Source organism: Macaca thibetana, chromosome 2 (assembly GCF_024542745.1).
Source record: "Macaca thibetana thibetana isolate TM-01 chromosome 2, ASM2454274v1, whole genome shotgun sequence".
NCBI lineage: Eukaryota > Metazoa > Chordata > Mammalia > Primates > Cercopithecidae > Macaca > Macaca thibetana.
Genome location: NC_065579.1, coordinates 18320229 through 18345453, shown reverse-complemented (window position 1 = coordinate 18345453; position 25225 = coordinate 18320229). Strand labels below are relative to the sequence as shown.

The following is a 25225-nucleotide window of genomic DNA, read 5'->3' as shown; positions in this document are numbered from 1 at the left end:
TACACTTGACTCCATGATAAGACAGGACCATGAAGGAGGCCATCTTTATTGAGGTTACATAACCTTCAATATATTCAGTCTACTTGGTTAATATTCACTGAAGTTACAAGAAAGAATGCCCACAAAGGAATCTCTTTATTTTCCTATTGCCATCGCTTCTTCCACTGACACTCTGATATTTTTTGAAATTAATTATTATTATTATTTTTTTTTTTTTTTAGTTTTCTGGGCTCCTTTGAGTATAATTGAAGGAAATTTCTATCCTGTTCTCCATTTTCGCTGGGAAGTTGGGAGCCACATGTGTAAGGATGATGTTTATTTATTCTTAGAATGAAGAATCTTAGATTGTCTCTCCTCCAACATCCTCTTTTAAATATGAAAACATGTAGGGATTTGCTGTCTTTACAAACAAATAAAACCCAGATCTTTAGGTTTGGTAATGAAAGTACCTCTGTTTGATTAGGAACAGCTAGACCTTGAAATCTGATTCTCATCCCTTGAGTTGCACCTTTCTCCTCAGGCATCCTGCTAGCCTTTAGAGGTCCTGCCACTCTAACAGGAAAGGGATCGAAAAAGGATCTCTACTAGTTCACTTAGCTCCTCTCCAACCACCCTCTCCCTTTTTCATTCATTGGCGTTTTTCCAAAGAGTTGAGTACACACTAACCTCAAGACATTTTGTACTTCTAACCTTTTGCCTACACACTTTTCTTCCTCATATTTCCAAAGATTGCTCCCTCCTTTCTTTTAGAACTTCACTGAGGTATTTCCAGATTACTGTATCTAAGATATTACCTCCTCTCCTGTCAGTCTCGGCTCCTTATGTTACCTTATCTTTTCTTAGCACTTCACAATTGAAATTGTATTTATATGTTTATTTGTCTTTTGGCTGTCCTTTTTACTAAAGTATAATTTCCATGACAGCAACATTCCTTAATCTAGTTCTGTGGGATTTAGAATAATGCCTGGCACATAGTAAGTGCTCTTCTGTTACTGTTCAGAACAGGCTGCAATCACTGAAGACTGTGGTAAATAAGGAGGCGGAGATTGTTTGATCCAGGAAGCAGTACGGAATGAACTATGGAATATCAAGGCCTGCGATTATATACTGCTTCTGACACTTATTAGCTGGGTATACTTAAGTTACTGAAACTCTCTCATCTTTAGGATTTTTTCCATCTCAAAATGGGTTTCAACTCAAAAACAGGTAGTTTTGTGGAATAAATGTGAACACATTAAAGCATCTACCACAATATCAAACACAAAGGAAGCTTCATTTAAAAATTGATAACTATGCAATTTGCCTTTAAAAAGTGAATCTGCTTCTTAGAATTTATAATTCATATCAGATCTTAAATTGCAATTTACTATCTATTTTTATATATACCAAGCAGGGCCATATTCTGATAAATCTGTTCTCATATGTTGAGAAAGGCAGGGGATTCTCCCTCCTGACCACATAAAGCCAGTTTCCTCAGAATTAAAATTTCCTATGAGGAACAGAACTAGAAAAAACTATTTTAAGATGCATGTGTAACAAAAAAGGAACCCGAATAACCAAGGCAATCATAAGCAAAAAGAACAAAGTGGAGGAATCACACTACCTGACTTCAAACTATACTACATAGCTACAGTAACCAAAACAGCATGGTACTTGTACAAAAATAGACACATAGGCCAATGGGACAGAACAGAGCCCAGAAATAAGGCCGCACACCTACAACTATCTAATCTTCAGCAAAGCTGACAAAAACAAGCAATGGGAAAAGGACTCTTTATTCAATAAATGATGTTTTGATAACTAGCTTTGCCATATGCAGAAAATTGAAACTGAACCCCTTCCTTACAACATATACAAAAATTAACTCAAGATGGATTAAAGACTTAAATGTAAAACCTCGAAGACAACCTAGGAAATGCCATTCTGAAAATAGGAATGGGCAAAGATTTCATGATGAAGATGCTGAAAGCAATTGAAACAAAAGGAAAAGTTGACAAATGGGAAATCTAATTCAAAATTAAGAGCTTCTGCCCAGCAAAAGAGACTATCAATAGGGTAAACAGACAACCTACAGAATAGGAGAAAATATTGCAAACTATGCATCTGACAAAGGTCTAATATTGAGCATCTTTAAGAAACTTAAACAAATTTACAAGAATAAAACAATCCCATTAACAAGTGGGCAAAGGACATGAATAGACACTTTTCAAAAGAAGACATACATCTAGCCAATTCAAACATATGAAGAAAAGCTCATCATCACTGATCATTAGAGAAATGCAAATTAAAACCACAATGAGATATTATCTCACACCAGTCAGAATGGCTATTACTAAAAAGTCAAAATATAGCAGATACTGGCAAGGTTGCAGAGAAAAGGGAACACTTATAAACTGTTGGTGGGAGTGTAAGTTAGTTCAACCATTGTGGAAAACAGTGTGGCAATTCTTCAAAGACCTACGAATAGAAATACCATTCAACCCAGCAATCCCATTCCTAGGTATATACCCAAAGGAATCTAAATTTTTGTATTACAAAGAAACATGCATGTGTATGTTCACTGCAGCACTATTCACAATAGCAAAGTCATGGAATCAATCTAAATGCCCATCAATGACAGATTAGATAAAGAGAATGTGGTACAGATACACCATGGAATACCATGCAGACATAAACAAGAAAAAGATCATGTCCTTTTCAGGAACATGGATGGAGCTGGAGGTTATTATCCTTAGAAAAGTAATGAAACAGAAAATCAAATACCACATGTTCTCACTTATAAGTGGGAGCTAAATGGTGAGAACAAATGGATACATAGAAAGGAACAACACACTGGGGCCTCTCAGAGAGTGGACAGTGGGAGGAAGGAGACGATTAGGAAAAATAACTAATGGGTACTAGGCTTAATACCTGGGTGATGAAATAATCTGCACAACCAACCCCCATGACACAAGTTTACCTATGTAACAAACCTGCACATGTACCCCTGAACTTAAAATAAAAATTAAATTTAAAAAACTTAAAATTGGTTACTATGTAATTTTCCTTTAACAAGTTCATCTGCTTTTTAGAAATTAAAATTTACATTGTATCTTAAGTTACAATTTACTTTCTAACTATTTGTATATATAACAAGCAGGGGCACATTCTGACACATCTGTTCTCAAATTTTGGAAAAGGAAAAGGGTTCTCCCTCCTGACCACATAAAGTCAGTTTCTTCAGAATCAAATTCTCAAATGAGGAAGCAGTTAATTAATTCTAGATTTGAGACACCCTCAGGAGACCTTCTCTCTCCTCTGCTAAAGGTCTCAGGATATGTCCATTATTAAATTAGGAACAGTTCACCAACTCTGGTTGGAGGATTGTTTTGTTTCCTGGCCATAGAGAAAGGAAGGTAGATGTTGACTTGATTGTTAGCTAACTTTCTTTGAGATAATCCAAAACCGAAAAAGTAAAGAATGGTTTTACTTCGCCCTTTATATTACCTGGCAAATTTGACAGTGTCTCTCATGGGCTTTGTCTATAAGAGTGAAACAAATCAGAGAACTTTATAGTAATGTAGCATATTTAAGTCCTTTCACAAAGTTAACCCTGGTTAAACAGATCATAATCCATAGAAAAAGAAAGCTCTCCTTATCACTTTAAGTTTTATAGTCCAAAATAGAGCCTTTGAACTCTCATCAATCCTAAAATGCATCACTGTGATGCCTGCAGAGTTTAGGTCTATTTTTAATTGACTGTCCTATTTCTATGCTGGGAATAAAATGAGAGGCATGGTTCCAGAAAAATGACCCTAAAAACAATAATTTCTACATGTGCCTCAATAATATTAATAATATCTAATATTTGTTTTGTATCTTTCCATGGTTCATAAAAGTTATTCCCCTGCTTACCTTATGTAACACTTCAAGTTACTCCCAATCTTTAATTCTTTCAACAAATACTTACTACATGCTACTATTTCTACATGTGCTCCAATAATATTAATAATATCTAATATTTGTTTTGTATCTTTCCATGGTTCATAAAAGTTATTCCCCTGCTTACCTTATGTAACACTTCAAGTTACTCCCAATCTTTAATTCTTTCAACAAATACTTACTACATGCTACTCTATGCCAGATTTGGGATTAAGTGTTCAGTGTAAGGTCATATAATTCTGTTAGGGAAATTTTAAGTTGCTGGTCTGCTTTTACAATGAGTAAGTGGTGAAACTGAGATGTGAAAAATTAAGTCTTTTATCAGTAAAAGGATCATATATATCAAATCCTTGACTAAACTTAATTTATGAAAATTATATCAAATATGACTTTTTTCCTATAAGGAAAGCTTTTACAGATTTCTAGATGGTTAAATTTAACTGCTTCTACATGTTTCATATCTAATCATTATATGCCAAAAATACACATTATGTTTATTACAAAATATCTACTTGTTTGATTATGATTATTTTAGGTAAAAATATGAATATATTGCCAACCTGCAATTACTATATTTAGAATATGTACCACATATGACTAGACAAATTTGCTGTGATCTTTTAAAAAATAGGGGAAAGATTTCCAGTGCCTATTTTAGGTAAGAAAGCCTTCCTGAGAGACTTATTAAATATTAAATGCTTTATTAAGAAATTTAGAGACTCTTTGTGCAGATATTTTAAAAGCCTGACAGATATATCCAATGTGGGACTGAATTAAGTTCAGTCTTGGCTGATTCAGCTGAGAGGGTACTCTGCTGTTGTTAAGCCATAGGACAGTTGTCAGGGTACCTTCCACCCTGGAAAATACATAAGCTTGCTAAAATTGTGCATGTGCATGCATGTGTGCATGTATGTGTATAATCTACTGCATTCTAGGAACTACATTATACTTGGGGGAGACAAAGATAAATAATGCAGAAACCCTACACTCGAGAGACATTTAAATTGTAAAAAAAAAAAAAAAGTATATAAATAAATGAGTGAGCTGAGGTGTTTCACAGATGCCAAATGAGAAGTGTGTATAATAGACTCATACAAGAATAAATGAAATTGACTTATAATTTAAAAAATATTTAATGTCTGCTTTGCTATCAGAAAGAATATTCTTTAAGAACTAGGACTTTTTCTATTTTATTCATTACTTAGTCTTTCATGAATAGCACAACACCTGATATATAGCCCCATGTTTCAAATGAATTTTGAGTGAATTTCAGGCAAGGGTGAATAAATAAGTTGAATTAATGTATTAAAAATTAATTAATAATAAATTATTTTATGGCAATTTAGTGAAGTGGGAAAAGCAGTCAGGAAATATTTTATGGAAGTGATTAAGTGGGAAAAGAGAGAAGCCAGTTCAGACAGAAGGAGCAGCGTAAGCAAATCTGGGAGAGTGTGAACGGTCTGAACCCTTTTTGAGAAGTGCTGTATGTGGAAAGTGAGATGCATTCATTTAGATCATGACATTGGATGGCCTTTTGTGTTAAAGAGTTTGGATGTTATCCTATAGGTGGGCATATGGGCAATTAAAGTAAAATTTACACTTTAGAAACATCTATTGACAATTTGAAACCATGTAAGATACCTTCAGTGCTCACTCCCAGTGGAGAAATTGGTACCTATCTAAGAAAAATATGAATTTCTGGACAGCTATTCAACTTTCCCCTGGGGTAGTCTAGCACTAAACTAGTTTATCTCTTTGTTTCTATAGCACAGAAGGGTAGGTATTGTATTTTATAGTCATTTGTATTCATTGTTTTTATACTAAACTTCATAGGCGACGCTTACAAGTTATTTATTATTTTTTTATGATTGCTTAGATTGATTTATCCATAGATGTTTACAGCACAAATGGTCTTTAACACCTCCTTGAAAAACTCAGTTTCTAGGACCTGGATTAAATTTATATTGTATTGATTAGTATGTGATTCAGGTTACATGAGAGCACTCTTCAAATTGTCACAATTTCAGTACCTTGACTCTTGAATTAGGAAAAACACCATCTCAGGTCATTACCCCTGTAAATATTTTACCTACTGAAAGCAAGGTTCTCATTCTAGCTGATGCCTCTAGCCTTGTTAAGTCATACCTGCATTGTAACATATAGCTTTCACTTTGAAACCAGAATTGTATTTATTTCTACTAACTGAGTTCACTGCATCCTGGGAATTCTTTCAGCCTCTAGCACAGGAAATATATATTTAGGAACAGCATGAGGGAAATTGAGATGTGTTTTCTTGACCTGAGTTGGAGTTCAGTCTAAGAGTGAGTATGTATTTGCTTCCTTGGTAGAAAATCCTAAGTGAATGCTCTATTAGAAAGGATCCTGATGTTTTACATTAAAATATTCCTCCCTGTCTTCCCCCACCCCTACTCCTGCCGGGTCCCCCTTTTGTTTTTTCCTAGGGTGGTTAACATGAGTTTCACTTGAAATCAGAGTTACACCTGGGATTATGACTTGGAATTCTTTCTTGTTATTTTTTTTTTCTTTTTCAAGTAGCTTGACTAATTATATTTACATGTGGAAATGTGGGGACTCTACGCACTTTTTTTGTTAAAAAAAAAAAGGTTGTACCCCTGCTCTCCAACTACTTTACATTTCATTATAGAAGTAATATTAAGAAGTTATTTTGTCTGTCTGTGTACATTTATTTAATAATTTGTTCAAAGGATATTGACATGTATATTACCCTCAGCCACTCTGCAGGACCAGTGAGGTAGACACTAGGCAATGGTGAATAGGGCCCAGCTCCTGACCTCAATCAAATCAAATTCTCATAATAGCGGAGAGGAACATGGAAATGCATTATGGAAGATTAATGAGATTTAGCTCATCCCCTATTGATGAACATTTATAAATTATGATACATCATAATTATGCCACAATACTAAGCAGCATTTCATGATATATGTGCTAATATGGAAAATTCTTCATATACAATTAAGGTAAACAAAACCAACATACTAAGCAATGCTACTGTCTTTGAAATTAAAAAAAAGAACTAGATAAACAAAAGAGTAGATGTATATAGTTATGCATTTTTGAAAGAAATCATAAAAGGTGGGGGATTTTAAAGAAGTATTTTTATTTTTAACCTTTCTATAGTTTGAATTTACTAACTTTTTACATGTCCTTTTTCCATTTTTTAATTCGTTTTTAGTATCAAAGGGGTATGTTCACTGTAAGATTATAGCGATATTTTTCCTCTACCTCTTTCTAATAAAAATTTTCAACTTATATATAGCACATAGTAATCTATAAATATAAAATACAGTATGCAAAGAGCTCTATCAGAGGAAAGAGGAATACTCTGGAGCCAAGGAGGAGGGAGGAATGAGTCAGGATCAGAAACAGTTTATCTTCGTCAGTAAATAAGATTCTTCTAATTTCAAAGCTGCTTCATCTTAGAAACTTTTTCCTTGGTGCTTTGCCTTCTAGCCACACAAGTTTCGCTAGTCTGTTGCTACATCAATCAACTGATATTTCTTGGAAGTGCTGGTACTTTCCAATTTCTTGGTGTCAAAACATTGCCTTCATTCAGCACTGATAATGTTCCAGACTTTTCCCCAAAAAGCGAACTAAATTTAACTGTCAGTGAAAACTTTGTGTGCCATCCACTTGAAACATTAACTTTTTCCACTTGAAACAATAGCATTACATTATTCCCCTTATGGGGGCATGGTTGCTCCTTTTAGAACCATCCTTTTATATACGAAAGGAATTATCAGAGAATTGTTACAATTTTTTTAAACGATGGTGTTTTAATCTTTAAAACAGAGAGGAGATCTAGAGATCACAATTTAGGCCATAATGCAATTGTCAAAAGGTGATTTCCTCTATGTTGTTTCAGTCAAATAGCTGTTCTCTGCTTTTATCATAACTATGGGGCATTTTCTTGTAAGTCTATTTCACATAGTAGAGAATTATATATAAAATCAAATATAAGCAGTAATCCATTACTGAGGGATAAAATTAGGCATGTGCATGAAAATTACATTTTTTCAATGTACGCTATTTTTTATTTATTTCCTCTTTTAAGTTTATATTCCCTCACCAGTTTTTGGACTAAATGATAGGCATAAACATGAGCCTGACACTTATAAATATAATCCAGATGATTTGTTTTGTTTATTCCTTTAAAACAAGCCATTATTAGAGGGGCAGCATACATTCTTTTAGGAGATCTAACTGGTTTCCTAGCTTTTGGTTCTAATTCTAACCTGGCCCAGAGAACCACTGTAATTATATTTTTGTGAGTACTCAATCTTTTTGCCCCATTCCAAAATGATAAAGTCAGGCATAAGAACTGCTCAAACTTCATTCCCTATTCCTTCTGATGGTAAAGAGGGTAGAAAGTAAGCAGTTGGAGAAAGCGTTCACTTAAAAATCAAAAGAAATGATCGTAACTTTGTCACCAAATACCACAAATTAGCAAGTAATTCATTAAACTTTTATTTTTATTTTCCTTATTGACAAAATTAAGAGTTTGAATTAGGTAAAGTTTACAGTTATACGGCAAACAGGATCTATACACCACTCAGCATGGGATTTTATTACAACTCAGAATTACGTACCTAGCTACGCCTCACTTATTATTGCACACAAAACATAATTAAATACTAAGCAGGATGCTAAGAGTCAAAAGAAAATGTAACCAAATAGCTTCCTTTGCCATATGCAGGTTTTCTAACTCCAAAATATAATAATTCTGTGTTGTAACCTTCAAGTAATTTTTGCCATGTAAATTATGGTTTCCATTGAAAGCTTGCCAGTCTATATCTAGAAATAAATACAAACATACATATGCACGGTGGCATACACATACACGTACACACGTACACACTCTGGTAGGCATCAGAAGTCTATCCTGCACGGGGCACACGTGGAAAAGAAAGTGGACGTTTTCTAACAAAACCTTTTGCAAACATTTCAGAGGCCTTATTCTTCAAGACCTTCCTGGATATAACAAAAAATAGTGTTTTGGGATAAGTGAAAATAATTAAAGGCATGGGTTCCAGCATACAGTTAGCTTCAGATGCTTATTTCTAGCATTTTTCCATAAATATTTTTTGTTCCAAATCAGTATAAACTATTCTGTCTGCATTTGGAAGGACTGTGGAGTGTTGGAGCAAGTACAAAAGGAGTTCTAATTCCTTGTTGCAAGGCTACCAGTTCTCAATATCAGGTCTAGATAGCCCCAGACGTTTTTTGTTGTTGTTGTTTTTGTTTTTTGAGGTGGAGTCTCTATCTGTCGTCCAGGCTGGAGTGCAGTGGTGTGATCTCTCGACTCACTGCAACCTCCGCCTCCTGGGTTCACTCCATTCTCCTGCCGAGTAGCTGGGACTACAGGCGCCTGCCACAACGCCCGGCTAATTTTTTTGTGTTTTTGGTAGAGATGGGGTTTCACCATGTTAGCCAGGATGGTCTCGATCTCCTGACGTGTGATCCGCCCGCCTCGGCCTCCCAAAGTGCTGGGATTATAGGCGTGAGCCACTGCACCCGGCCGGCCCCAGACATTCTTAAAGCATTTTGACTAAATCTTAGCATTGCATCCACCTTTCTTATTTATATTTTCATTTAACAAACATTTGATTAAAACTTTTTATCCAGAGTAAGTGACAGTTGACTTCCATGTGCTAGTTCATAATTTGGCAGTTGGCATGGGGTGGGAGGTGGGGCATATATGTAAACTATTGTTTCAAACTGTGGAATTGGACGTGATTTCTAAGCTAGAGGAGATTCTATGACTGTAGTGCTGGAGGTTGACATCCATTCTATGCTCCACAAATGCCTATCTATATTTCTGTTATAGCAACCATTGTAATCTTCAGTTTTCCTTTTACTTGGCTTTCTCCCCTTCTAGACTGTGACCACTTTGCCAGAAGCAAAGTTTAGAGTAGTGCCAGTATTATTTGGTATTGAATACATGTGGGTTAAAAAATAAAGAAAAGATTGACTGGGTTAAAAATGCTACTGAGTTTCATTATCATCCTTCTATTAGTATAATGTTTGCACCATTAGTATGAACAGCTTTTTAATGTGCAAGTCACCCAGAATATCACAGGAATAGTTTAGGGAGAGGTTTCATTTGTTTTTTGTTGTTGTTGTTGTTGTTTGTTTTTTGTTTTTGTTTTTGTTTTTGAGACGGAGTCTCACTCTGTCGCCCAGGCTGGAGTGCAGTGGCGCGGTCTCGGCTCACTGCAAGCTCCGCCTCCCGGGTTTACCCCATTCTCCTGCCTCAGCCTTCCGAGTAGCTGGGACTGCAGGCTCTCGCCACCACGCCCGGCTAATTTTTTTTTTTTTTTAAATGTACTTTTTTAGTGGAGATGGGGTTTCACAGTGTTAGCCAGGATGGTCTCGATCTCCTGACCTTGTGATCATTTGTTTCATTTTTTTAAATGAGATATAATTTACAACCTCACAATTTTTCCTTAAAGGTATCTCCTGGATCAAACATTTATAACATTTTAACTTTTAATTATTGAGATTCTTTTTTAAAGTCCTTTATTTTGTCTACTATTTTACTAAGATTTTATAAACTCACCTCGAATAAACTGCATCTGTTTTCATTCGCTTTTCTTTCCCACCCAGCTCCTCCCACTCTTATTTTTTCTTGAAGTTAGATTGGTAACCTATCTGAAATGAGGAATATTTAAATTTAATAGTTAAAGTACCAGACCAGTAATGTTATAGTAATAAACAAATATTTAAAACCGTGACCACAGTCCAATACAAACACTAGAATAGCTTAAATAAATTGATTGTTAAAATTAAAAATGTTCAACTTCTCTAAGGAAAGTAGGAATTCTGCTGTTGATATCTTAGATGTCAATATCTTCTCATCAATAACATATTAAAGAACATTTTAGTGACTTATCAAACTGCATGTATTTTAAATTGTAAACAGAAAATCAAAATAAATTATCATACCTTAATTTTGGTAAGCAAAATCTTTGTCATTGTTTTGTTTGCTTGCTTAAAACACCAAATCCTATAAGCCATCCGATCATTACATCAGTTTATGCATTGTATGTTGCATGTTTAATACAAAGTTTGGAAGACTAGAAATACTCCACTAAGCAAGCAAACAGTAATTACTCCTTCATAATTGCTGTGCAACTTTATTGCCGTGCATTGTTATAATTATATTTTAAATACTCCCCATTTGCATGATAGACCATAATGTCTTCTAGAACATTAAAGTCTGTGGCTTATAATGGCATCTCACTTCCACAAAGGCCTCTTCTTCATTTAGTCTCTATTTTAACTACTGTTAAAAGAGACTAAACGAAAGTAATTGGCACCATAATCCTGCAAATAGGAAATTGTAAGCAATATAATATTTTTGTGCTACTGAAGTTTCTAATTATTCAGAGCATTTCATGTTTAACATTTAACATGCATTCCTCTTTCAGTTATGGAGCCAGTCATAACCAAAACAGTTCTTCTCCAATCTTAACATACACAGAAATCACCTGGGGATCTGGTTAAAATACAGATTTTGATGTAGTTGGTCTAGAAAGGGGCCCAAGAGTCTACATTTCTAACAAGCTCCCAGGTGATGATTCCATTGCTTCTGGGTTCATTGACCTTGCTGTGAGTAACATCACTTTCATGTATTATCTATAACTAAGTTCAAAATGCTGTTAACAGTGTACACACACACACACACATTGCACACATAATACAGACATGGCAAACTTCACTCCAACCTCTCCTATGATCACTTTCTACCCTCAGACCTGGAAATAAATTAATCCTGTCAAAGGATTTATTTAACACAAAGAGAAACAGCATTCAACCTGTGAAAGTTGGCCAAATACACACTAGATCATATCACTCTGAGCTGGGAGTCAAAGAGGGCTTCCTTGTCATTTGCCAGGTGGAGGGGTGTGTGTGTGCATGTGTGGTGGGGGCAGTTGGGAAAAGAAATTCCAGGCAGGAAAGAACTGCACTTAGAAGTGACGAGAGTGAAATTAGCTGGGTGTGGTGGCATATGTAGTAGTTTGTAGCTGAGTCCCAGCTACTCAGGAGGCTGAGGCAGGAGAATAACTTGAACCCGGGAGGCGCAGGTTGCAGTGAGCTGAGATCCAAGATCAAGCCACTGCACTCCAGCCTGGGTGACAGAGGAAGACTCTGTCTGGAAAAAAAAAAAAAAAAAAAAAAGGAAGTGACAGAACTGTAAACTATTCAGGGATGGAAGGATACTAATAAAGATATGATGCAGGGGAAAAATTCTTATTTTCTAATCAAGGAATTTGGATTTTATCTTAAAGGTATTTAGGAAGAGAACTAGATGATTATGTGAATTTTAGTTCACCTATTCTACTAATGTTTTCTCTGCCACTCTCAATGAAATATTTCTCTTTGGGAAATTAATCTGAATTTGACTCCTGAAATTTAAGGATAATATGGAAATATATTCTTTGTTTTTGAAATAGCACATTTGAAAATGTATTTCTGGTGTTTTTAAAAATGTATCTAGTAAAACATTGTGGCTGTATCTGTCTTCCATTATAATCATGTTAAAATTAACAATATATAATCATCTTAAAATTAATACAATCAGATGTTTTAACTTAGCAATGTCAGTAAATATAAATAGGTCATTATCAATATTCATAGCCTAACGCTTATGCAGATCCCCAAGTATCAGAGTGGCTAATATTTGAGAACTTTAAAAAATTGTAAAATTTATGAAGACAGTTCACAAAGAGATCTTAGTTGAAAGCTAAGAAAATCTCACCGTATGACTTTTAAATTTTTTCTTAGTGTCAAAAATAATTATTTGAAAGGTCTCTTTAAAATAAGGGAAAATTATAAGGTAGGCTCAAAATCCAGAATCTCATACTCTTTATATATTTGATCCTTGGCAATCTAGAGCATTGTTATTTGGTAATATTTGTTTAAGTGAGGCCTCTGCTAAATTTTTTTATGCTAGTCAGTAGAAGAAATATTGGTGTAAATAACTCATTTAGAGCATTTTGTTTTATTTATTTAATATAAGTGTTTGAGTAAGGGAATTGGGAAAGACCTGCCTTTTTGGATATGTAATTATAGGTACGTAATTATATGTATGTAATTGTTTTAGGGAGAGGTAATGAAAGGTAGAGATGGTCTCTTTTAATGAGGAAAGATTTTCTGGAACTTAGCTTTAGCAACAGTAATTATTTAACATTTTAACATGGGACCTGAAAAAGGGAAACCCCAGTGAAATCTATTACTATGTAGATGGCACAATAGTTTTTCTAGTAGTAAAATACAACCTTGATGGATTTAAACTGCCAATAGAGCTTTTGCAATTGAGTGGCGAAATAATAGTAATAGTACTAATGATCAGAAACAACAGCAAAGGAACAGGGATCATTCATCACAGGCAAATGGAGGTTAACGCAGATAATAATAACATAACATGCCTCATACCCAGGAGATAATGAAAGCCAACTCCTGGCAATGACTCAGGAAAGGGACCTAGTGCTGTAGTGACCAGATGACCCAATGACAAGCTATCCAAACAGGAACCATTTTAGAAACACAGATCTTTTCCATGAACACATCTTTCAGTTGTTGTTGAAGATAGTTGCAAGTTCTGTATGTTGACGAAGCCTCTATGGAGTTAAAATGGACAGAGCTGATGAAAATAAAGCTTAAACGTTCCAAACTCTCTGACACTGACACATGACCAGGTTTCACAGTTGATAACTGGAAAGTGGCTGACAGAGATTCTAATCGATCATAATCTTTGCAGCAAATGGATTCGGTATTTATTTAGATACAATATTCTTTAAAAAAAAGCTTTCACATCAGTTCTATGAAGTATTTAACATTATTTTCCCCATTTTATACATAAGAAAAATGAGTTACAGAAATGTAGAAGGAAGGAAGGAAGGAAGGAAGGAAGGAAGGAAGGAAGGAAGGAAGGAAGGGAGGGAGGGAGGGAGGGAGGAAAGAAAAGAAAAGAGAAAAGAGAAGAAGAGAGAGAGAAAGAGAAAGAGAGGAAGGAAGGAAGGAAGGAAGGAAGGAAGGAAGGAAGGAAGGAAGGAAGGAAGGAAGGAAGGAAGGAAGGGAGGGAGGGAGGGAGGAAGGAAAGAAATGCGCCTAGTATCTTGTAGCTAGTAAGTAAGGGAGCCAGACTTCAAACCCAGGAAGCTGGTACCCTTAACAATTAAGTGCCCCCAAAGTATGTGATAAAGCCTATGGAAATATGATCCTATAGAAACTACCTAAAGAGAAGTCATATTCTAGACTATTAGAACCAGGGACTATCCTATAAACCTTATAAGAACCATGATTAGGGGACAATAAACAACCCTGATTCAGAGAGTAGAAATATGTTTCATAAAAACCATTACCCAAAGATATATAAAAGGTAAAACTTAAAAATACTTGATTACCATTTACAAGTTGAAAAAGAAACCCAGAATTTTCTGTAGCCACTGTTCAATGTGTTCTTATAGTCTTAAGGCAGAATAAAAATCTGGAAATTATCAGAGAAGGTTTTAAGAACAAAATAAGCAAGTTGGTCTTTTTTTAAATAGAAATCTGATGTTAACAGAAGCATTATGATATTAAGGGAAAACTGGTAATGGGACTAAGGAAGGGAGTGAAAACATGCTCCTCACCTATGAATCAGACATCCAAGAGGACAAATTCAATCTCATGCCATATTGGGTCACTGATGCCCCATCATGCATGGACTGTAGGACTTAAAAATAAATCTGGACACAAAAGTTCTTATGTATGGGCCAATTCTGCTTATTTGGACACAGTGCAAATAGATATAACAAGATAGATTTTTCCTCAAGGATGATACTTCGCAGATAAAGCCTGATTTCTAATTCAGTATTGGTACAACTGCACTTAGTGGTTTAGCTGCTACTTAGGTTTAAATCCCAGGTGTGTGACCTGCCACAAGCCACTAAACCATTCTGAATATCAGTTCCTTCACTGGTAAAATAGGGAAAAAATTAGTTGCCTCATAGAGTTGTAGTGAAGATTAAATGAATGATCTATATAAAATGGAAGTGCTTGATAAACTTTAGCCTATTATTAACACCAAATACTAAAAAAAAAAAAAAAGTCCTCTGCTTGGATAACATTCCTTGGTTAAAACAAAAAGACTATATTTGAGTAGGAAGAAGCTTCTGACTGTTAAGGGTGATGTGTATGTACATTATCTTGACAATGGTGATGGTCACATAGGCATATGCGTATATCAGCACTGACAAATTGTATACTGGGAATATGTACAGTTTATTTTATGTCAGTTGACTCAATAAAGTTGTTTGTTAAAAACAAACAAACAAAAAAACTTACCTGTGAGTGTTATGTGTGTGTCTGTGAATGCAGTTGCTAGGAAAATTTCTTACCTAACAGAGGCACACAAAGCTGCCATCCCTCCTCACAAGAAACCGGAACCACTTTCTTTACAGCAAGAAATGTAAAGTGCTTCTAGATTTACCTCTTGTGAGAAATTTGTACCACTGACAGTGATGAACTCATACGTTAGCGTGACTATCCCATTTTAATAGCGATATGTACTTGAATCTTTAAAATGGCAAGAGAGAAAATACAGAGAAGGAGGATTTTACATGTGGTATATAGTTTTGAAATCTCACAGGAAATTATGTTACTCAGATAATATTGGGATACAATGATTGCATTTAGCATTTAGGGTTTTCATCTGGACTCAGAATTTAAAGTACTTCTAACATAAATAATCAGGAATCAGAATTTACAGTACTTCTAACTTAAAGGCAGTGACTATCTACAGACATTCCATGATGCAGTTTTTCTGTCGTGTGATTTTCCTGGCTTCACCCAAGTCACTGAAGTCGGAGGCTCATCAGAGCAGTCAGTGTGAAAAACCACTTGTGTTCAGTGAGGCAACGATATTTATTGAGTGCTCTCTCTATACAGAACTGTGTGCTCTGTATACGGCAGGAATGACATTTTGCTTTTTATTTCTCTTGGGCAACGGTGACCCTTCTCTCTTTGAGCCGTTTCCTCCAGTACTGATAAACAGAGTTGCTGCTAATAAAGAGTGAGCTAAAAAGGATTTGACAAAATATGACTGCCCCTTAGAGCCAAATGATTTTCAAATATTTATTTGTAGGTACCTGTTTGATTGTACTCTTTTTCCACTGTTGATTTTGGAAACAATTTTAGAATTCTCATTAATTCCTTAAAAATGTTTAACTTTACCAGGTAAGTTAAATGCAAGCAATCTAGCTGGGGTGGGAATGGGGAAAAATGGATGTTGGGGAAGCTGTGCCAGTTATCTAACAAGACAATAATGCAGCATATCAATTATAACATCTTAGTGGCATGAAACAATAAAGATTTCTTTAGCTTACATGTTTGTGTGGTGGGCTCAATTTATATCATCTGGGCTTATATATTTTTTTCTGTTGTTAACTGCAAGTTAACTCTGTACCACTACTGATCTTGGATGTACGGGTTCACGTGTCTGGGTGGTGGCTGGCATTGGATGATCTAGTACGGCTTTGGCTGGAATGTTAGGATGTTAAGGATGACACATCTTTATTCGCATCTCATCCTCCAGCAGGCTAACCTGGGCGTGTTCACATAGCCATGCAGAGGAGCAAAAGAAGCAACTCCCAAAACTTAAACCCATTTCAAGCTTCTGCTCATGTCTCATTTGCTAACATCCTACTGGCCAAAGCAATCACATGGGGTCAGATCTAGAGTCAGAGTGAGAGGGCTCCACGATATTATAGAGCAAAAGGCAAGGACACAGGGATTGGTCAAGAATTAGGGCCTTTAGTATAACTAATCTTTAGTAAAACACACTTTTCCTAACGAGTAACAGTTGTGCAGGGTGGTCATTTTGGTTTTCAGACTATAAACTGACAAATTAATATCTGGTTAATTCAAGCAGATAAACTAAGAAATTAACCTTCCCAGCCACATTGATGTATTAACCAAGTTTGCCAGACCACTTTGGCTTTCATTGTATTCATTCATTTAAAAATATATTTATGTGATAACAAGCAGCAATTTCCCAGTCAAGCAGGGATGTGAAGGAGAACATCAGTTCTCAAAGAATAATTTTGCCCTGTTGGGTTTTAAAAGATTGTCATTTTCCAATGTAATTGTTGGAAGAGGAGTTCAGACATCAGTTTTGGTCACTTTCTCTTGGGAAATACGTTTACCTGAGTCATGTAGGACCACCTCTAGCAATCCGGGACTCACAAGTTACAGCCATATCCTTTGGCTATATTTTTTATCATGCGGGTTCACTTAACATTCTAATAATTGTTCTCTCCGGGATTCTGATTAGATTTTACTGGAAAATTGGAGTGAAGAGGGTTGGGTGGAGCATCAGCTCCTAGCCATTTAGAAATTACAGAGGACTAATTTTTAAAAAGCTAATTTGATTGCGGTTAGCAAAATGTCTCTCTTTTGAGAAAGAAGCTCCTAATCATCTCTTTCCAAAATTGAATGCTTCAGTTTCTACAGTGCAAACATGGTTGCTTTGAGGAAGAAATATTTATCCACATATAAATACCGATTATGAACATGTTTCTGACATTACTTGAAGGGTCGGTGCTTGCCTCTTTACTTCTAAAGCAAATTTCACATTCTGCTTCAACTGATTATTTTTTCAACAATATTTGTTCTATTCTTTTATGATCTGCCAGTACTTTTTTGAAGCCCAGTTAGTTAGAACAGCGGCCAACAGAGCTGAGACTAAAAGGGGGCCAAATATCTCTTCAGAAGCAAGATGTTACTTCAAACGATATTCATTACAAAGCACTACTGTGACTGACATAATCACTTATTTTTGAAGGGGAACTTGTTAATGTAGAATTGGTTTCTTATCTTCCCAGCCCCCAGTGAGCCTTTGCTGTGCAAATTTGCTGATGGAGGACAAAAGAAGCGACAGAATCAAAGCAAATATACCCAGAATGGGAGGCCTTGGCCCAGGGAAGGAGAGGTGAGTCCTAACTGACAACATTTGTTCTGAAATTTGGCAGTAGATATCCCTCAGAAGGTGGCAAGGCAGACGTATGGTGCCATGATGAAATTGGGTCCCATAGAATACCCAGTGTCTTCAAAGGGGCAAATGAGCAGCCTCATGTTAATGTGTTCTAGATGAAATTATTGAGAAGGAGTAGAGGACTGCAAAATTAACCTCAGTTCTGCACGATAGCAAGTCTTCTGTCTTTAACCAAACTTGAACCTGAAAGGAACTCACTGAAATACTTATCTACAAAGATTTGATTTCTATCTGTATAATAGCTATAAAATGAGGGTATAATTACTTAACAAAATATTTTCAGTGACATCAGTAGGGAGAGTTGAATGTTTGTGTTTTGAAACAGGCAGGTAAAATTTGGTTGTTTTTCATCCTGCTATTGAGATGATTTACTTGCACATGTATGTATATTTATGCATATTCCCATATGTTCATAAATGTTTTGATATCTGTTATACATATATATGTACATATATGTGTGTGTGTGTATATATATATATAAAATAAGATATTGTCTATTGGTCAAAAGGGAGGAAGAAAAAATACATACAGCATTTTGCTTTTCACAACAAGAAGAAGGAAAAGTACTGAACAGCTCACTATCCATTTACCCTCAATACAAATTGGTAGATAAGCCAGCTTATGGATCCAATGCCACTTAGGAATGTGTTCTTTTTGTTACTTTTTTTTAAGAAGACAAGGAAAAGGCGCCTGAGCTTCCATGAGGTCTTTTCATTATTTGTGAAATGGAATAGAGTTGTTTGAATGACTTGAATAAATGCCATTTTGTATCAAGGCCATAATTTCAACAGAAGAGCTTTATTTAGTATTTCATTCAAAGCACCTACTTCATCCATTTGTCGTTTAAGAAGCATTGTACTTGATGCAGCATTTTACACTTTGAATACTGACAGAACAGTGGTAAGAAAGAAAGGAGGCTGGAATTTTTCTCAGCAAATCCTTTAGCCTTTTTTAAGTTTCTGTTTCTAAGACCATTTTTTGTTTTGAGTGTTTCCATGCAGGTCTCAAAACTCCTCTTAAAGGTTATAGTTGTGTTCAAGTACTATGTAAACTGTAACTCATTACATTAAGACATGAAAAACAGAGTCATCATTGGGCCTCAAAAACTAATAAAAAAAATACAAGAGTTTTAATATTCTCAACTTTAGAAAGGCAGTGGATATTATGTTCTCAAAAGGAGGTGGAGGGAGTGATCCATGTGTTTTCAGCATGGAGTCCAGTGCATCAGCAGATAACCCTATTGGCCACAGAAGACAACTGATGCCTGATAGTACTCATTATCACATGTCCCCTACCAAACAGCCATAATCTAGAAAGACTCATTTGACATTTTAAAATTTGGTTGGATAAAACGCCTGCTGATTAGAGATATCTTTGGGTCACAGATTATCATCATAAAGCCCCAAGCTCAATTAGCAACTTGGCATTTATGACAGAAGTTTCAGTTTCTGTCTCCTTAAGGAACTATAATATTACCTTCATACAATAGATGGCAATTGCAGCAAGACATTTCACCTCAGTGTACATTTCTTGAAAATGGAATCAATAAAGACAAAATATAGAGAGTTACAGCTGCCACCTGGCTACTGTATATAGAATCTAAGACTTTGCTTCAAAGCATGATAAATGCGATATATACTATGGTGTGGAAGCATTGTGGAGTGAAGTTTAGGACCCAGAGCACCTTATAATTTAAACATAGGTTTTAAAGGTATATTCCTAATCTTTGTTTTCAAAAGTTTATTTTTAAGAGCTATAAATTTTCCTGTTGATCTATGAAAATCAAGGGACTGTAATATAATTTATCTGTGACCAGTAAAATATATTTCAAATATATGTACACATTAAGAGAAAATAGATTAGGCAGAGAAATAGCATGCCCTAGAAACATGCTTATCGAATTTCTTGGTTTGGGGACGCACATATTAATTTGTACACTTTGATTGTGGTCTTAGAAGTAGATACCCGAAGAGTGTTGGATAACTGTGTCCGTCATTTTATATATTTTTTGCTTCCATTTCCCCCTTGCATTTTACTTGCTAAAGTATAGTAGCATGTTGATAAAGTATGTCATGATACACATTAATCCTATATAAGCAATATTTAATTAATTTTATATGCCAGGCAATTCTGGTTACTGTATTTGATCCTAAGACACATGCCTTTGTTGTTGTTTGCCACACTTTAAAGCTTCTGAAATTGGTTCTCTTATACTAAGCGGCATTTTACAAGATAAAATGCATTTGCTCCTGTTAGTCACTTGGGGGCACTACCTACATTCTCTGGTTAAGGTCTTTGACCACACTGGTTTCATAAATAAAAACACTAACCAAAGCCAGGATCTGGGTCAGATTCTTAAAGGAGGATTTTTTTAACCCCTTCCTTCATTCAGTGTCATGATTGAGACAAGTAACTTTCTTTGGTGTCTGTTTTTAATGGGTACTTTTGTTTTTCATTTACCATTATACTAAGGTTGGCATACCAACTTTATAAAGAGATCATTTGGGGTGTTTGTTTTTGCTTATTTGTTTTGATATATGAAACAATGGTACACCTTTCAATCCTTGTCTTAGATAAAATGAAAGATGGTAGTTTAGATGATGCTGCTATGGAATTGAAGATAATTGCACAGACTGAGGTTAATGTTTACTTTTCCTCTCTCCTAAAAGACAAGTAAAAATGGTCATGTGAAAGGGATTTCTGATGAAATTCTTAGGATACAAAACCAATAGATTACAAGCATTTTAGACATACCATAAGCATGCCAATTAATAGACTAATTAAATTTTTAATTTATTGTTTAAAGCTGTTTTTTCCTCATGGCATTTTGATAAAAAATTTATTAGCAATATTTGGATAAATGCATTTCTTTATGAAAAAAATCTAATACAGAAAACTTTATACACAGAAATTAGTATAAATTAGCAAGATTTTGAAATATAAATATATGCTAGTGACCATGTTCTGCATAAGTGAAAAACACAAGGATATTTTTAAATTATTAACGAATCTTTCAAGTGACAATTGGAACTCTGAGTAAAATGATTGAGGGATTGGGGCTATTAGGCTCTTCCTCCTTGGTGTTCTACAGTTCTTATTGTTTTATTTCCTTAAGCAGCAGTTCTCAAACTCTTGGTCTCTGGATCCCTTTACACTCTTAAAATTTTATTACTCACAACAAAATAAATAATAACAAATTAACTCATTTTGTGCTGATAAAAATAGTATACTTTATTAAAATATACTTTTTTAAAACAGAGGCAATTTTTTGGGAAAAATGGTGCACTTTTATATTTTTACAAGTCACTTAATGTCTGACTCAGTAAAAAATGGCCAGATTTGTGCATGTACTTCAGCATTCTCTCTTTTGCTATACACTGTCTTGCTTTAAACATATAGAGAAAAATCTACCTTCATCTAGATAAGTCATTTAAAAAGGGAGAACCCTATAGATCTCCTAAGATGATCTTAGGAATTCTTGGTGTCTTTAGGCCACCCTTTGAGAACCACCGTCCTAAAGAAGCTGAAGCCAAGGGCAGGGCTGATTTTCAACTTCCATATACTAGCAGGGCCATGCAACTTGTTGGCATATTAAAATATATCTTATCATTTGGTAAGTAGACACTGTCCCTAGGCCATCAGTGCAACTCCACTTCCCCTTCCTCTCCAGTGGCTCCTCCAGGAGCATCATGATCCAGCAAGAATGGGGTTCTGGCTGGCACAGCAGGAGTTCTCCCAAATCCTACTCGTGCATTTAAATTCTGATTGGCCAGTGTTTATGACCTATTGGTGGCAAAATATGTTTAATGTCATCCCTATCTCAGAATTAATCTAACTTAATCATCACAGTGTCCCTGATGGCCCCTGGTAACATTGTGTTGGCCAGATATTCTATACATCTGAGGCTCTTTCTTACTTTAGGCAAAATAGTGTCTGCATCAACCATGTTTGTGCTCTCCCAAATGATTGGTGGAGTGGTGTGGAATCAGGAATGTTTCAATTCAGTTCAAAAATATATCAGGAACTCCCGTTGCTTTTTTCTGTGTTCCCAAAGAAGACTTTTCCAATGACTACCAAAAAGTCACCAAATTGTACTTTATACCACAAATAATAACAGCTGATCCAAAAGCAAATAGCTGCAGAATTTTCGAGATGGTCAGATCAAAATTTGATTGATGGTAACTTAGTGCCCCAGTAAAGATAGTTGTAAACTAAAATAGACATTTACTCATGCATTCATTGATTCATTCACTTCTTCAACCACTACCAATATACCGTCACAACACATAAACAGACATGTGAACTTGTGATATGCCTGTTTTTGCAACCTTTATTGAACTATGTTGTAAAGATGATTGGATTAAATCAAAGAATGGATATGTTTACAGTATGATGAGAGACACTTAAATTTTAAAAAATGCTTTATGTTAACTTTGGTTGTGGGTAGTCTTTGGGTTTCCTTAAGAATTTTCAAATGTAGATAAATGCTAAGTTTCAAATTCCAGAATATGGTGCTGTTTCACCAAATTTTTATGCTGGTGTTTTATCCTTAAGTAGGGCAAATATCAACCAACCACTTCACACTGGCTCGAAAACTCTAATCTAGCTTTCACAAAATCTTCCCAAGCTCTATTAATTGAGTTAGTAAATGCCATTGACAGCAATTGCTTTGGGAATTGTACTTCCCAGAAATGATGTTTTGGCTATGGACACAAACAAGAGACATGGAAAGTGAACAAGAAGTAACCCAGTAAAGTACTCAGATGTCTAGTGAAAAAATGCCAATGTGTTATGATAAAAACAAAAATCAATAAAGTGACATTTCTTTCCTTTATCTTGTTTACAGTTCTCTGCTGGAGTCAGTTTAAAAGTAATGACTAATACTAAACGTTTTCTCTCCATCTGATGCTCTGAAGAGATTTTTTCCTTACTATAGAAACATTTAACAAGATTATTTTCATAGCCTCAACATGAAAATGAACTAGTGGAACTAATGTGATATCGTTAACAATCAACACTCAGGTTGCCAGAAATAGTTTACAGGTTATGTTGAAGAGAAAATCACATAAGATTTCTGGAGATGCATTCTACGAATATTAAGATTTTGAATTCTTGGCTGGGCATGGTGGCTCACGCCTGTAATCCCAGCACTTTGGGAGGCCGAGGCAGGCAGATCACCTGGTCAGGGGATTGAGACCATTCTGGCTAACACGGTGAAACCCCGACTCTACGAAAAATACAAAAAATTAGCCAGGTGTGTTGGTGGGCGCCTGTAGTCCCATCTACTCAGAAGGCTGAGGCAGGAGAATGGCGTGAACCCGGGAGAAGCTTGCAGTGAGCTGAGATAGCGCCACTGCACTCCAGCCTGGGTGACAGAGCGAGACTGCATCTCAAAAAAAAAAAAAAAAAAATTGGAATTCTTTACCTATTTCTAATTAAAGAGTAAGTTTTAGGTTAGGTATGATGATATAGTAATTCTTAAAGATATTTTATTTAAATGCATTTTTATTTCCCCAAATCACAGTCTTCTGGGTACAGGAGTACAGTATGTGCATTGCACAATATTAAGGGCACCATTCACTCAAACTAGATGTGAATGTCACCGCATGGGATAGTTCAGTGCTTGTGATCCTGCCTGGAAATGTTAGTTTGAAAACTTTTAAGGCATATAATATTCTGACATAGAGTAGTTTAAATTCCTTAAATTAGTAGGTCCCATTAATGCACTCACAAAATCTGCTACTAGTGAGCTGAAAGCTGTTATCAGTTTCATCGCAGCCAGCTTACACTAAGTGATTTGTTATGATCTATAACCCAGATAATATGTTGTCTATTTTCAGACTTGATATCAACTTCTTTACAGTGATGAATGAAAACTTCCCCTGTGCTGTGAAGTTTTATAACTCTTACCCATTCAGACCTACTATTAATAAAAATTCTCTTCAGTGCCAGTAAGTGAATGAAGGCCAGCAAAGGTCATGTGGGAGAATGGGATTGTCAGGCTGTTTGGGGTCCATAGCCAAATGCAGGCGAAGTTGAGAAAACCTGATTCCAAACAGCCAGTTTCCTCCCCATTGTGCCTCAATGCTTTGGGTGTAATTATTTATTCTGACTAAATTCATTTATGATTAAAACAAAGATGTCTTTTCAGATTCCTAAGTAGGCAGATAGCCATATAAATGATACAACAGTTAGATCCCATATTTAAATTCTAGATGAGTAAACATTCCTTGAGGGATACATTCTAGTTCTGTTTGTTTTTTGAAGGATAGTGAATACTTACAGATTTGGCATCACAATTGTGAATTACAACCATGTCTTTATCACCATCATTGTCATCAGTATCATTGTTATCACAGGCATTTGTTCCCTTATTGAGTAATAATTTGCGTTATGCACTGACAATGTGTGAGGATGTGCACCTCAATACGCATGAGGAAACCCCCGCCCTGAATGCACATTGGAAATGCACATTCTTAGTGAGAGCCCTTTTAATACCCCTGGGTTCCCTTTTTGCTTTCTTACCTTCTTAGTGTATGACTACTTTTTTTTTTTTTTTTTTTTTTTTTTTTTTTTTTTTTTTTTTTTTGAGATAGAGTCTCACTCTGGTCGCCGAGGCTGGGGTACAGTGGCACAATCTCAGCTTACTACAACCTCTGCCTCCTGGATTCAAGCAATTCCCCAGCCTCAGCCTCCTGAGTAGCTGGGATTACAGGTGCCCGCCACCATGCCTGGCTAATCTTTGTACTTTTAGTAGAGACAGGGTTTTGCCATGTTGACCAGGCTGGTCTCGAACTCCTGACCTCAGGTGATCTACTTGCCTCGGCCTCCCAAAGTGCTGGGATTACAGGTATGAGCCACCATGCCCGGCCATGTATGACTACTTTTTACAGAAATATTCTTTTTAAGAGAAGAATTATATTTGAAAGAGTTTGTTTTAAAGACAATATTAAAGAAGAAGCAACTTAAGCAAAAAGTATTCAGTCATCAATAAGGACTTATTGAGTGTCCATTATGTGGGAGGCATAGGTCTGGTAGTATGGACGTGGTGTAAGACAGACAGATTCCCTTCTCCCTTGGAGCTTAAAATGGCAAAGATCTTCTCTGTCTGCAGAGTAGGAGATCAAAAGTGGAGTACAATATAATTTAGTGTTGTAGGAATGAAATCATTAGCAGTAAATGGCTTCATATCTATGCAACTGTAAAAGAAAACGAAAGTCAAAG

The 25225-nt window shown here is 35.6% G+C and overlaps 1 protein-coding gene across 17 annotated transcripts in view; it reads left to right on the top strand.

Moving 5' to 3' along the window:
• The window catches only part of RBMS3 (RNA binding motif single stranded interacting protein 3), a 1212964-nt gene that overhangs the window by 1036358 nt on the left and 151381 nt on the right, over positions 1-25225 (top strand). For all 17 annotated transcript variants that reach the window (XM_050779422.1, XM_050779425.1, XM_050779420.1 and 14 more), the window contains one exon: positions 17832-17938. In XM_050779422.1, the coding sequence (XP_050635379.1) occupies positions 17832-17938 (107 nt within the window). The remainder of the gene's footprint in view (positions 1-17831; positions 17939-25225) is intronic.